The sequence below is a fragment of the Lactuca serriola genome, chromosome 6 (genome assembly GCF_051521515.1).
Source record: "Lactuca serriola cultivar US96UC23 chromosome 6, Lser_US96UC23_V15, whole genome shotgun sequence".
Taxonomy (NCBI): domain Eukaryota; kingdom Viridiplantae; phylum Streptophyta; class Magnoliopsida; order Asterales; family Asteraceae; genus Lactuca; species Lactuca serriola.
Genome location: NC_136413.1, coordinates 73,326,221 through 73,336,988, shown reverse-complemented (window position 1 = coordinate 73,336,988; position 10,768 = coordinate 73,326,221). Strand labels below are relative to the sequence as shown.

General features: G+C 39.7%; 1 protein-coding gene across 2 annotated transcripts; it reads left to right on the top strand.

The window, feature by feature from the left end:
- Nucleotides 1-1,000: 1,000 nt before the first annotated feature.
- LOC145059087 (receptor-like protein EIX2) lies at nt 1,001-4,001 on the top strand. 2 transcript variants are annotated; one of them, XM_079006954.1, is made up of 2 exons: nt 1,001-2,977; nt 3,167-4,001. In XM_079006954.1, the coding sequence occupies exons 1-2, from the start codon at nt 1,040-1,042 to the stop codon at nt 3,839-3,841; spliced, it is 2,613 nt and encodes an 870-aa protein (XP_078863080.1). In that variant the 5' UTR covers nt 1,001-1,039; the 3' UTR covers nt 3,842-4,001. The 2 variants fall into 2 exon arrangements, with proteins under 2 accessions (XP_078863080.1, XP_078863079.1); XM_079006953.1 differs by having other exon boundaries at nt 1,001-4,001.
- Nucleotides 4,002-10,768: the final 6,767 nt, after the last annotated feature.

Sequence of the window (10,768 nt, the reverse complement as noted above, 5' to 3'; positions counted from 1 at the left end):
ACATTATTGAGTCAATCAGTGCATTATTTTCTACATCGTACCTTCTTCACTTCCCATGAGATTTCCGTATTCTAAAATGATAATATTATAATCAAATCTTTTTTTTTTTTTGTTGCAATTTTACGAACTATCTAAATGTGAAACTAAAAAAAACAGTTATAGATATTGTTAACAATAAATGTCAAAAGTAAGTAATTGTTGAGTTGTGAGAGTTTTATTGGCTCTTTAGTTGGGGTGTGAATGTGAGATGGTTGTTGGAGGAACGTGGAGGGATGGAGAGACCTGAATGTAAGACAACCTTATCGTATGTGGATCTTGTGATTTTTATTTTTCCCCATCAGTTAAGCGTGTGTGTGTTTGTTTGTCAATCATAATCATAAACATTAATCTACATAAACTATAATTAACTATACAAAAAAGAGTTTCAAAAAATAAATTTAGTAGGTTTAGATGAAATATTTTCTTCTCAAATTGTATTTTTCACTATACATGGTTATTTTGATGTGTCTGATTTTGTTAAAATGAAAATGACTTAAAAGGGATGAAAATTGGTGATGGTTGCGAAGTGCTAAATCAGTAAAAAAATATGAAAAAAAAGAAATTGTATTTTTCACTATATATGGTTATTTTTCACTATAGCTCCTGACACATTATATAGTTATTACATTCTTAAACCCAAATCTTCATATCGGTATTTCATGGATGGTTACTCTATTTGATTCCATCATTTTGTTTTTTTAGAATTATATCACATAATTTGATGACCAAAAAATATCACAATATTGGAAAAGATATTAATATTAAATACAAATTGCTATGACTTGCAAGTCTTCGAAGGTCTACTTTGGGTCAATTTAAATTTCATGGAAAGTAAGTGTTGTGTGCCCCATGCAAATAGGCCACCAATTTGAGTCCATCCACTTTAATAATTCATCTTCACGGTTGGCATTGGCTATATATATAACCTTCATAGGGGCATATTTGTATATGTATACATCAACACAAGCAAAATTCACCAACGTACATCTGCATTTACATCATGCATCGTTGTGTTTTTATAATTTTCTCATTTCTCTTGCTATTCGTTCAGAATACAACTACCAACCAACTGGTAGCAATGGAAGGAGGAGGAGGAGATGATAATGGTGTTGTCACAAACAAGTGTTTGGATAAGGAGAGACATGCTCTCCTTCAATTCAAAACAAACCTTGAAGACCCTTATGGTAGTCTCTCTACATGGAGACCTGAAGATGATGAATGTTGTGAATGGAGAGGAGTCATGTGTGACGATGAAACAGGCCATCATGTCACAGGGCTTGAGATTAGATCTTTTGGTCTTGTAGGTGAGATTAGCCCTTCATTGGTTAACTTAACCTACTTGAATCGTCTTGATCTTTTCGGAAATTTCTTTAATGGAACCATTCCCAGGTCCTTTGGTTCCTTGACCGAATTAATGTTCCTTGACCTTTCAAATAACTCTTTTTATGGAACCATTCCTCAAGAGTTCGGAAACCTCACCAACTTGCAATACCTTTATCTTGATTTTGTTGGAAGATGTAGAGTTGAAAACATAGAGTGGCTGTCCCATCTTTCTCATTTGGAGATACTTGAAATGGATGGGATTTCCCTTGCCAAAGCAAACCAGTGGGTAAATGTGATTTTGAATCTCCCAAAACTATCAGATTTAAGTTTAGATGGATGTGAGCTGTCACAGGTCATGTATCCATATTCTTCTTCATTTCTCAACTCTTCTTCTTCATCTATTCAATCCCTTTATCTTGGAAACAACAATCTCACCTCATCTGTGTATCGTTGGTTATTCCCGTTAACCAGCAGTAGCCTTCTCCTTCTTGATCTGTCTAGCAACATGTTAGATGGGATACCCAAATATCTTGGTAACCTCTGTAGTTTGGAATATTTTGCATTTGATAACAACTCTGCTGTTGTCAATTTTCCTGATTTTCTCAGCAACTTGTCTGGATGCACATCGCTTACACTACAAGAATTGAATGCTCGAAGAAACCAATTTAAAGGGTCACTGCCTGATTTCATCCAAAACTTTTCATCCCTATCATTTCTGGGCCTATCAGATAATCACATGAATGGAACCATAAGCGAGAAACTGTGGGAACTACCCAACCTTAAAAAGATCGACGTTTCTCAAAATTATCTTAGTGGTGCCATCTCTGAAAACATTGGAAAGTCGAAGGCTCGTATTATAAACCTTTCGAAAAACCCACTCCAAGGAGTTCCTTCCGCAGATCATATGTCAAACCTTTCTTCTGTAGAGCAGCTTGATCTGAGCTCTTGCAACCTAGGGCCCCACTTCCCCAAATGGATTCAAAAACTGGAAAATCTTACCCTTCTTGATATTTCCAACACTAGAATTTCAGATGCAGTTCCTCCACAATTTTGGAACATGCAATTCAGCTATTTGAATCTCTCTTCCAACAACATCAGTGGGGAAGTACCGGATCTATCAAGTTTTGCCAAAAGTAAATTGATAGATTTGAGCTCCAACAGCTTTAAGGGTCCAATACCGGATCTTCCTTCCAGTTTGGCATTGTTAAATCTTTCCAGAAACAAATTCTCTGGAGGAATCTCCTTCATTTGCCAAATTGTCGATGGGTTTTTACAATTTCTTGACCTCTCCCATAACTCTCTAACCGGACAAATTCCAGATTGTTTGTGGCATTTCAATGAACTAAAAGTTCTCAATCTAGGACACAACAGTCTATTTGGAAAGCTTCCTCCCTCTATTGGGTCTTTGGTACAACTGGAGGTGTTGTATTTGTACCAGAACAACTTCTCTGGAGAATTGTCTTTGTCTTTAAAGAATTGCACGAGTTTGAGTTTTTTGAATTTGGGGGCCAACAAGTTTTCTGGTAATGTGCCTTTTTGGATTGGGGAAAACTTTTCAAGGCTGTATGGTCTTATCCTAAGATCAAACAACCTCGTAGGAACCATCCCTTCACAGGTATGTCAATTACCGTATCTTCAAATTTTAGACTTTTCAAGGAACAATCTTCATGGAAGCATCCCCTCATGTTTGAATAATCTTACGAGAATGGCTCAAGAAGGATTTTTACCACCACCAAACGAGCATTCCTATATAGCACCTTCACCTTATTCATTTTATATTAATTCATTTCGCATTGATGTGAAGTATGTTGACTATGCGATGATCGAGTGGCAAGGAGATGAGCGTGAATTCACCAGTAATCTGGGATTGTTGAAGAGCATTGACCTGTCAAGCAACAATTTAACAGGACATATCCCATATGAACTCACCAATCTTCATGAACTGCTTGCCCTGAACTTGTCAAAAAACGCTCTACATGGAGAGATTCCACAGCAAGTTGGTCAGATGAAAAACCTTTTGGCTTTGGATTTATCTAGAAACAGTTTATCAGGAGGGATACCATCAACCATGTCTCAAATGACCTTATTGAGTTACCTAGACGTGTCGTGTAATAACTTGTCAGGGAGAATCCCATCAAGCACTCAACTCCAGTCCTTTGAACCTTCAAGATATGATGGAAATGCAGGACTCTGTGGACCTCCCCTTTCCAGAAAATGTCCAGGAGATGAAGGATCACAAGTACCATCAATCGTTGATAAAAGCGAGGGTGATGAGGAAGACATAGATGAACTTGAGAGATGGTTCTATATTGGTGGGGGCACTGGTTTTGTTACTGGGTTTTGTATGGCATGTGGCACTCTACTTCTCAACCATCGTGGTAGGCATAAGTTTTTTTACTATTTTGATGGGTTCAAAGATTGGGTTTATATGAAGGTGGTGGTGTTCATCGCAAATTTGCAAAGGGTTAGACATACATAGTTTTTCTTTTTAACTTATTTTCTAGTATGTATCTTATCTTGAACAGACCGTTACTGTTCTTTTTAAGGCTAGGGTCATCGTATTGTAGTTTGGCAGGGGTTTTTAAGTTCCCAATATCAATAAAAATGCCACTAACACCATGGGTGTCCACTTTATCGCATAGGGTGAAATAAGACATGCTGAGAGTTCATACTTTTGTAGCAAATAAACAAAAGATGAAAATGAAGTTAATGTTGTATATTTTAATAATCAATCTGGAAATTTTCCACCCTCTTTACAATTCTTAGATTCCTTTAGTGTAAGGCTTTTAATCAAAATCTTTATTTGTCGCAACATCAAAGCGATGGATTGAACTCATTTACACTCCTATAGCAACTGCAACACCCATGTTTAGCATTATTTCTTGAACTACAATTCAGATTACCGAGTAATATATATGATAATGATATTTGACTTGAAAACTCTACCACTATGGGTCATCCGTTCACAATTTTTTTTTTTTTTTTTTTTTTTTTAACACTCGTTTAGCATTAAATCTTGAACTACAATTCAGATTACCGAGTAATATATATAATAATGACATTTGATTTGAAAACTCTACCACTATGGGTCATCCATTCACAATAGTTTTTTTTTCTTTTATTTTATTTTTTTATGTGTGTGTTGTGCAATCTAGACTTTGTCTTCCATTCACAAAAGAAGTTGGGTCCATTTGCTTGGTCCATTAACAAAAAAGTATTTTTAAAATTTTGTTTTTTTTATCATTCTAATTACATTATAGTTTTATTGTTTTTTTGGAAAGGGAACTTCCCTAACGAGGGTTTGCGGGCCAGCTTTCGTGCACCGATTAATCCCCCGCTGCAAACATGATGTTTTGTCTCATGCCCTGGAGTCACTGCAGACGAACCTCCATGGCTATAAGGGTTGAGTGGTGTAAGGATTTGAAAATGAGTCAATAGGCTATCCATCATATCTTCAACATTCTTCTTTCCAAAGCTCTAAGCTACCAAAAATGATCTTCAAAAGGTTAAGAACACATAAGGATGATAAGGGTTAGCTTTTAGAGTTTCTGAGCTAAGGAGGCTGGGGCATGGGACATAATGACATATTTATATGGCTTGAACGCTAAAAATTAGGGTTTCTCAAATTTCATCAATTAACCATCTAGATTTCGGGTGTTATATAACTTTAACACTTAAGTTAGGTCTATCAATGGAGGCATAAAGGTACAAACTTTATACCTTTTGTAGATTAATGAGGGAGGGGAACTTCCAGATCCAAAGTTCCTTCAAGCTTCCATGCACTATCACCACCTTTTTCTCCTTTCAAAGTTTCCAAGAAACACAATCTTTAGCTCACAAAATGTATACTAGGGTTAGGTTTTCAAGAGAAGATGTTGGAGAGATTAAGGATAAGGATGGAAAAGGTCTAAAGGAGTTAAGGAGCTTAAATTGGGCTCAAAACCCCAGATTTAGGGTTTGGGTTCTAATCGCGTACACCCAACGTACCAAATTGTACGCCTAGCACACACTTCTAAGGGCATGACTTGACCATGCTGGTACGCCTAGCGTACCTAAGGTACGCCCAACATACCACCTTCTTTCCCAACGTCAACATACTTTCAAACCACCATAACTTCTTCGATTCAACTCCGATTTTAGCGTTCTTTATATGTACGGAAAGGTATTGAAAATCCCCACAATCTAAGATAATTGATTTGGAATAAAAACTTCTCAAAATAAAATCCATATTTCATGCAAGAAGCCCGACCTTATAACTTTTCCCTTTCTACCCTTCGGCCCAATACATAGTTCAAGGGTCAGATCTCTTAACCATTATTACCTCCATCCACAAGGACTAAACTTTACCTCCTTAAGGGCCAAAGCCTTTACAAAATTGAATTTCAGCCTATGACCCTGAAATAAGAAATGACAGGAAATAGGATGTTACATAAGGGTTCATCATTTTCAATCCCACCTCCTTTAGAACATCTCTAATGAAATCATGGCCTCCATTAAAGTGTTTGGAGCTCATCCATCCATTTCAAGTGCCTCTAAAGGAGAAATATGAGATAACCACTCTAGGTTCCTAAATCTACAATTTCCATGGGATCCAATATTAAGCACTTGCAAGTTTGTGAGGTTTCCAAACTCTACATGGATGATTCAATAACAAGAGCTATATGAAAGGTCAATGTGCCTTAATTTTGTCAAGGAACCAATGGGCCTGGGAATAGTTCCATTCAGATTATTCAAACCAAGGTGAAGTTACCTTAAACGAATCATGGAACCAATGAAGGTTGGACTGGTTCCATGAAAAGAATTGTAAGAAAGATCAAGATCATTCAAACTTCTAAAATTAAGTAATGAACTACTAATCTCAGCTTCAAGACCATGTTCAGAAACATCAAGCTTCGTGACATGATTTGTTTGGTTGTTGCATGTGACTCCTCTCCATTTACAATAATCTTCTTCCTTATCTCTTAATATATATATATATATATATATATATATATATATATATATAGAGTTTCATAGGGATCATGAAGGCAACCTTGAAATCAAGGAGAGTGCGTCTATCCTTATTGGAACACTTGTTTATAAGACCATTATCATCTCCTCCTCCAAAATTGGTTGGAAGTTATAGTCTCAAGGTTTAGCAAGAGAAGTGGGAAAATTATAAAAACACAAGGATTCATTATGTATTTATGTTAATAAAATCTTAGTGTATTTTTCAGTAGTGATGCATATTCAGAATGAACAAATTCAACAACCTTAAATTAGGGTACCCCATCTGTGGTACCAAAAGTTTCATCAATTCATCATCTCATTTAGTTTTAAGGTAAAGGAAGTAGATGATTATGTCTATCACAAATTTAGTGGGAGTAAATGTATCTTTCTTGGTTTTGTATGTTGATGACATATTGTAACACTAAAAAAAAAAAATTCAAACAATTTAAACTTTTCAAAAACAACCCGGTTTCATAAAGTTATTACAAAAAAGGTTTTCAATACAATTATTATCAGAGTCTTCCCAGAACCACATCATAAAACATAATCATGAGGAGCGGTACGATCACGCCTTTGCCTTGCCACGGTCTCCTGAAGAACCTGAAAAACATTAAACCACAACTGTAAGCCCGAAAGCTTAGTGAGATACCCCCAAAATACCAACCACATATACCATACATGCACAACATGCCATATCATAACAGAACACAGAATAGCCATGCACTTTGGGTCTACTGTGTGACTGTTTCGCCCTACCGGGCCTTCAGTCCACCTGGTCCACCCTCCAAGTCTATCCATATACATCGAGTCTGCAGCGTGGTTGGTCCGTCCGCACCAGGCCTTCAACCCACCTGGTCCACACCCTGAGTCTACAGTATGACTGGTCCGCCCACACCGGGCCTTCAGTCGGCCTGGTCCACTCTCCAAGCCTCGGCACGTCTGGTCCGCCCTCGCGGGGCCTACAACCTATCCGGACCGCTCGCTGGGCCTTCGGGATAACCGGTCCGCCCTAGGTATGTTGGCCTACAGCACAAAGCAGGACCCGGCTCAACCCAACCCCAGTCCAAGAACCATGTGCACATAACCATACAATCATATAACAATTCACATTCAATCAAACCGATCTAGCAGATCACATATCATAACATACTCTAAACAGGATACAGACCTAACAGATCACTAGCATAGCATCATCCTATATACCAGGATACCGACCTTAACCAGGTCTCTAACATATACCATCCTAACTACCAGGATGCAAACATACCAAAGCAACAACATAACAACGATACCCGGGTTACAATCCGATAAAGGACCGACCTTGGTGCCTTAGACCCTGTTGATATAGTGAGGATAACTCACCTCGCAACTGCCGACTGAAAAGATAATACCGAGATGCTCCGACCACTGACACGATCTCCACCACTGGCCAACACCAACACTGAACTCAAAACAAAAGCCAACAATTACTAAAATGCCCCTGGAAGTCAACTGGTCAACCCTTGGTCAAAGTCAAAGTCAAAGTCAAACTCCTGACTGACTCTACTCGCCGAGTCAACCCGATGACTCGTTGAGTCCCCAAGCTCAGAACTTCCCCAATCCGTGACTCAACTCGCCGAGTCTAACAACTCTGAGTCCCCTCTCACTCAACTCACCGAGTCCTCCCTTGACTCATCAATTCACGGCTCAACCAGAAGAAGGTTAGGACCTCACGACCAGACTCGCCGAGTCCAAGGCTATCTTCAACCAACTCGCCGAGTTGTTCTTCCAACTCGTCGAGTTCCTGCCCACCTTCAAGCAACTCGCTGAGTACACCCTTGTGACTCGCCGAGTACACCCTTGTGACTCGCCGAGTACCCCTAGATCTTAATCCATACAGAAGCTTTCCAGGCCATGCAGATGATCCAAACCATAGATCTAATCTTCTACAACCCATCCATCATGTAAAGTGGCAAGCTTTACGTGAATCCAAAGAGATCTAAGCATATAACACTCTAGGGTTAGGGTTTGGGACAAGATGGCTTCACCAATCACTCAAGAACAGGGACTTTAATGCACTCTAGAACTTCTCCATTCCGGATCTGAGGTAGCAACCCCAGATCTAACCTCCAAACTCGAAATATCACAAGCTATTCTTTCCAAATACTCCAAAATGATGAATCTAGATGAATAACAGCCCAAGCAACGAAATAATACCTCAAAAGGAAGCTCCAACAGAAGAGAAATCCGAATCCTAGCAAAGCCCCTTGCTCCAAGCCTCTTAACTCTCCAAGATCTCTTCCAAAATCTCTTCCCCAAGGTTCAAATGCTCTCAAATCACTCACAAACGCGCATTAGGGTTTTCTGGACTTCAAGAGAGGGTAAAGAGGTTGGGGAGAAGGTATAATGTCCTTTATATAGGGCTCATCCTTCGAAATTAGGGTTTTCTCCACACAACACCAACTCGCCGAGTCCAGCCGCCGACTCGCCGAGTTGGTCACTTAACACACGACCAAAATCGCGACCCTACTCGTCGAGTCCACCCATGGACTCGCCGAATTGCTCTTTCACATTTACACTTTGAACCCTGAACTTGCACTCCTGAACTCGGGATGTTACAATTCTCCCCCACTTAAATTAGGCTTCGTCCTCGAAGCCTGCGGCAACACAACTCCAGAACTACTCTCGCAATGCACCTCCTGGCATTAACCAGACCAGGTTCCTCAAAACACAACCATCGAAACCTAAAGCCCAACTTTCCCTCTTGCGGTGTCCTGACCACCGCTTCAAGCCGGCCACCGGCCTCATCCTCTGATAACCACACTTATCAACCGATTACCACCCCACGATACTTCACTCGCTCCAAATCACAACAATCACTTGACTCATACGAGCTAGAAATAACCCTGAACCACCAGAATCCTGATCTAAGTCCAACTTTATCCACTCCATGCTGACAGGATGACACATCCCTCAGTCTCAGAGCAAATCCCATGAGTTCTCCTCCGCAATCTCATACCCATGCTGAACTGGCTCTAGCATCCTCGGGTTGGGAAAACCCGATACACTGACGACACCTCCGAACATCCCCCGAGATGAATTTCCACCACATACATAATTCCTTGATCAAAATCAAACTGGAAATCCAAGATTCCATCTCTGCATCCCTTCCGAGCCTCTTGGCCCTATACCCGCGGAATTCCTTCCGCGACCTCAGCAGACATCCAACCCGGATGTGGTTCCATATGTTGGATAAGGTGTCTAAGTCCATAACTATTTATGGGTGTACTTGACCCGACCCGGCATGGTCCATTTGGGTTGCATGGCACCATGCAATTGGATAGACTAAATGAGAGGAATAATACTTGGAGATTATTAATATATTATAAGTTCTAATATATTAATAATATTATTTGATTAGTTTGATCAAAGAATTAATTTGGAATTAATTAAGTGATCAAAGGATAACTAATTAAATATATGGGTTGATTATGTAAATCATTCATATCTTGTATAGTGGGCTAAGAGGCTCCATGGATTATCAAGTTGGGTTCTACCCATAGGATGCTCCATGGGTGCTCCATGGGAGTTACAAACCCATGGGTCATGGAAATGAAGAGTCATGACACATTAGGGTTTACATGGTGTAACCCTACATGTGTCAACACTATATAAGAGTCCCATTCTCCATGAAATCGGCTACACATAAGAAACTAGAGGGCTTGGCCGATTTTCAAGAAGTGTGTATTCTCTCAAAAGTCTTTCCAAGAGCATTTGGTGTTGTGAGAAGCATTTGAGGCATCACACTTGGGGTGCTAGGCTCACAAGGTTTCAAGGAACATAAGCAAGTACAAGGTAAGTTATTCTATCTTTCATTCAAGTTAAAATTGTTCCCCATGTATGCTAGATAGGAATATAACCTTGGAATTCAACTTTGCATGATAATTAGACAAACATAGATCCAATGTTATTAGGGTTGCATGTACACTTAGGAAGTGTTAGAATGCTCAAAACCCATCACCATACCACCGCCGCACACACCATGAAATAACCATAATTGGAACACCCCAATCATAACTCTGCACTACTGCTTTCACTTCCGTGAACTTACATTCCCTCTCAGAGCTACATTCCTTTCTCTTTCCTTACCAAGGATATCCACTTGGCTGCCTTGACACTACCACAAGTGCCACGGTGCTCACCCATTACTGCACCATTCCCTTATAGCATATCTGCTATCTCATGCACCACACATGCTCTGAATCCGCTCGCAGGGACTCTCGAGTCCATGCACTACCTTCCACTAATCACGATTAATACCCAGGGCCATACCTTCTGATGTTATCATATCGCGACATACCCATTCCATTCCCTCATACCAATCTATCAACACATGCAGAGTCTTCAGCATGACTGGACCGCCTTACCCGGCCTTCAG

What these genes read in the sequence shown, in the direction of transcription:
- LOC145059087 (XM_079006953.1), top strand. Translation starts at nt 1,040, where the DNA reads ATGCATCGTTGTGTTTTTATAATTTTCTCATTTCTCTTGCTATTCGTT.